This window comes from Uranotaenia lowii, chromosome 2 (assembly GCF_029784155.1).
Source record: "Uranotaenia lowii strain MFRU-FL chromosome 2, ASM2978415v1, whole genome shotgun sequence".
NCBI lineage: Eukaryota > Metazoa > Arthropoda > Insecta > Diptera > Culicidae > Uranotaenia > Uranotaenia lowii.
Genome location: NC_073692.1, coordinates 377,487,064 through 377,491,249, shown reverse-complemented (window position 1 = coordinate 377,491,249; position 4,186 = coordinate 377,487,064). Strand labels below are relative to the sequence as shown.

At 38.9% G+C, this 4,186-nt stretch overlaps 1 protein-coding gene across 1 annotated transcript in view; it reads right to left on the bottom strand.

Annotated features, from left to right (window-relative positions):
• Positions 1–3,365: 3,365 nt before the first annotated feature.
• Positions 3,366–4,186, bottom strand: part of LOC129744375 (WAS/WASL-interacting protein family member 1-like) — a 31,601-nt gene continuing 30,780 nt past the window's right edge. Inside the window, exon 2 of the mRNA XM_055736875.1 lies at positions 3,366–3,995. Coding sequence (XP_055592850.1) covers positions 3,405–3,995 — 591 coding nt within the window. The 3' untranslated portion in view covers positions 3,366–3,404. The remainder of the gene's footprint in view (positions 3,996–4,186) is intronic.

Genomic DNA, 4,186 nt, shown 5'->3' with positions numbered 1-4,186 from the left:
CATTTCTGTTTCAAGCCCTCGTAGTAAATGCGCCCACGACGGTTGAGAAAATACAGCATAGACGGTATTTCCTTTTTGAGCTCCACGTACACTCCTCGAACTCCGGTATACAAATCCAGTTCTAAGTCTGCTGGAAACTTTTCACGTACAACCCTTTTTACGCTGCCATATTTCGTATGTACCGCTATCAAATCTGAGTCTGGAATCTCTGGAGGCAAATCAAATATCCTCACATATTTGGTAAGTCCTCCAGCAATGCCCATTTTAACAAACACCTTATCACCGTTGGAATATTCAAATGTGTGCATTTCCGAATTTTGTGCCAGAGCGTCCTTCATGAATTCTTGAGACTTAAACTTTATGTAGACTGACCTTTCCTCTGCGATTTTGTACGTCGTTTCCATGGTGTTTCTATCGGCATCGAAGGCTTTAACAAATCTGGCCACCTCTACTAGAGATGGACCAGCAGCACCGTCCGGAAACCAGAACGATATCGTATTTCTTACCAAGCTGTCAGCCATTTTGGAACACGTGTTCCGTCGAAAAGAAGTTAGAACAATTGAAACCACAACTTGCAAAATGCTTTATCTTAGAGCTTGACCGATAACACGTCCTGCTTGAACCAAGTCTGATCGTCAACTCCAAACGTTTGAGTGAAGCTTTATTTTGATCTAATTATTCAGAAAAATAAACAGTTAACTTCGTGAAACTTAATTAGATCAAAACAGTTTCTCAGCCGGAAAATTGTTGGGAGAGATTTTAATGTGAAATGAATGTTTTTTGAAGACTGATGAAATGCTAGAGAGGTTCAAAACAAATTAATTTTTGAAAAGTACATGTATGTATGTATGTATGGATGAGAACCCACCAGTGGCTGATAGGTCTTTCGACCCGAGTCGGAAAACAAATTAATTTTTGAAAAGATAAATTTAATAAATCAGACGAACGATCTGAAACTTTGGGCGCGGTTGAGTCCATTTTTAAGTTTTATATTGATATTCATTATATAAAAATCGATCGACTTCCAACTGAGTCCTAAAGCAATTATTTTAAAAAATCACATTTTCTTCATAGGGCTAAAGAGGGCAAAACAGATCGCGTCCTTTTATCCTTTCACCAGTCAATAGGCACTTAATTTTTTTTAAATACCTTTTAGTTTATTCTATGGAATTTCAATGACACAAAATTTTATGTTGGTAGGACATAGAAAAAAAAGCTCAACACTTGGCCAATAAGGTCACTTCACTCAAATGACTCTGGTTAAATTGTGCGCAGATTTGAGTAACTGAGAAAATTTCACGTATGACAAATGCTACTCAAAACTCTTAAAGCGGCGGCTTCGATTTTTTTTTTAGATTTGGGGTACGAATTTTCCCATTGTGCATAGGACGGTTTATATGGAAGACCCCCTCAAAAGGGGTCGTCTCCAAATTGGATTTCATTTGAACTAGAAGTTCTCATAATAAGCTTCCATAACATATATCAACCACGTAGTGGCTGGGCCTTAAGAAGGTTTTTAAAAAGTGCAACCATTGGAAAAAAAATCTGACAACATTAGGCACCACATAAAATTTGCCTGTTCAACTATTGGCCACAGACAAGCTGTTTTAAAAGATGTTTTAAATTTTTTGTCACTTTTTTAACACTTGACCTTTTGGATCTTGTTGACCAATCCTGTATGAGTGCAATCGACAAAAAAATCGAGTGAATCTGGTTGAAATGAATAAAATACAGCATAAAAACCAACATCATGTGCTAAGTTGTGCAACGATTGGCAAATCCCCCTAATGGAGATTATGTGGAATGGCAATAAAATATCAATTTTTAACAAAATAATTTTCTTTTGCACGGGAATCTTATCTTCTGGGATGATTCATCCCTGTCCCCTAAATTATCAATGATTTGAAATTTAAGTTTGTATTGTATGCCACTAAAAGGAGTCGTCAGTATGTACCTGCATACATTGCAGTTTTTTTTCTTGATAAGTAACCGATCTAGACGAAACTCTATGTTCTATGGAACTCTCGTTAAATTTTTTACACTGTTTTAATACACTGAGTCGATTCGGGGTCATTTTTGAATTTCTCAAACCCTGGGGTCTAAAACGCTTCGACTTTGTTCAAAACTCATCCATGATTTTTTACAGAATTTTTAAGTAACGTTTACATGAGTAAATTTGAACTATTTTGTTTGTATGAGAAAATTGATCATTTTGTACTGAAAAATCTACATCATTTTGGTTTTTTCTGTGGATTCAAGCCTGCTGATGATATGTGTGCCAATTTATAAATTTTTTGAGGGAATTTTTCCGCTAAACAGCTTTGTTGAAAACTGTAACATCGATCTTATTAGTCACAAAAGTTATTTGGTGTTGAATAGGGGCATGCCTTTTGGCATTGAAAAACAATAAATTCAATTGACATCACTGCTGGTGCCAAGCGAAGTATTGCATAAAATTTAGTCAAAATGAGATTTTAGCTACACACCAGCTTTAAGTCATAAACATAGAAGTTTCATGAATCTTTAGTGTGCTTGGGAGTTTGGTTTTAAGAAAGTTGAGAAAAAAAATTTCTTTTGCGGCCAATCAACTTATGAGTCTCAGGCATCTTTTCTTGAATCTATTTTGGCACGAGTCCTGCAAATAATTAAACTCCGAAAATCATCCGGAGAAAGCTAGAACTTAAAAGGTTTTAATCTATTATTAAACCCACAGTCGATTGAAAAAAATTACTTTCAACAACATAAATTACTGGAGTCAGTCGTCTCCTAACAATTCATTAAACCCCTTAACACTCCCCGGCTACACCAGCTTGCTTCAAATTACGTAATGTGGTTTAATTGCAGCCAGCCTATGCACCTTCCAGAAGCTGCTCAAAAAAGCAATTCATGGCTACACAACATGAGGGGTCTCGACCTGTTGGGCCCCGGTTTGCCGCCTAGAGGAAAAAAGAAATAAAGCAACATCAAGTGGCGCTACGAAAAGGTGCCACCGAAATGCGGGTCTAACGATAATTTTCGAACCCAGTCGGCATCACCATACATGTATGTATATTTGGAAAGTCTGTTGCAGTTCGACCTCTTTCCAGACCTTTTACCAGAAGTTAGGACTGGGACAATGTGAGATCTCGGAATGAAGGTGAGAATTTATTGATAATCACCCGAAACGTTTGTTCCTAACCATAGGCTAATGGCGCTGATCGGTCGGCCAGATTGACTCCATTTTTGGGATTTAGACTCGAGAACTTATACAAATTTACTCCCTTGGAGAGCTGTCGCTTTGCGGTGGTCTGTTGTATGGATTTTCGGGACAAAGCAAAAGGTGTGATGTATTAACCTCTAAGAGACGCTTTATTTTGGTAATAACAATGCTCAAAAGGTGCTGGCTAGTCGATCACCCGACGAGTCTACACAATGGGACGAAATTCCTGGGGACTGTAGCCAGAAACTCCTCCGCCTGCAACACTTACGGATGGAAAACTGCTGTAATAATCCTGAAGTCGGTCCGGTCGGCTAGGCCGGAATGGGGCTCGCTGAGAATCTGCCAGAGGAGCCGAGGATTGAGGACGTTCCGTAGACGTCAGACTGATGGTGGATGGATCCTGAAGGGTGCCACTATGGTGGCCAAAGTATGATTGCGGAAGCACAAACGCAGCCGGTGTGTCGTTGACCGGTTGTGGAGCATCCGGTTTGAGGTCCAAGCTATGATCTTCGGTGACTGGAATTGCTGTGATAACTTGAGTAGCCACAAGCGGTTCAACCGTTGAAATTGGAGCTGGTGGTGGTAATTCTGGAGCTGCCGGATCGGAAGCAGCTGTAACTGGTTCATCTAGCTGGTTAGTAGGGGTCTCTGGAGCAGTGGTGGAGACCTCAACTTTGATCTTATTGCTGGAAGTACTCCGAATAAGGCGTGTTGTTGGGAGTCTGGATCTTTTCAATTTGATGGTTGATTTGAACTTTTTTTGTACTTCCTTGAGGGATTCTTCCGGTACTTCTTGCTAGAAATTAAATAAAATAACATTCAACAAATATAAATTCTAATATTAATGGTGAATTTGTTAGACAAAGTTTAGATGAAGGATGGAAAGTCCATCTTACAAAAAATAAACACGTTATAACTTATTTGAGAATCCATTAAAATACTGGAATGAGACGTGTTCAGGGTCGCCTCTGATGGCATGGATCGATA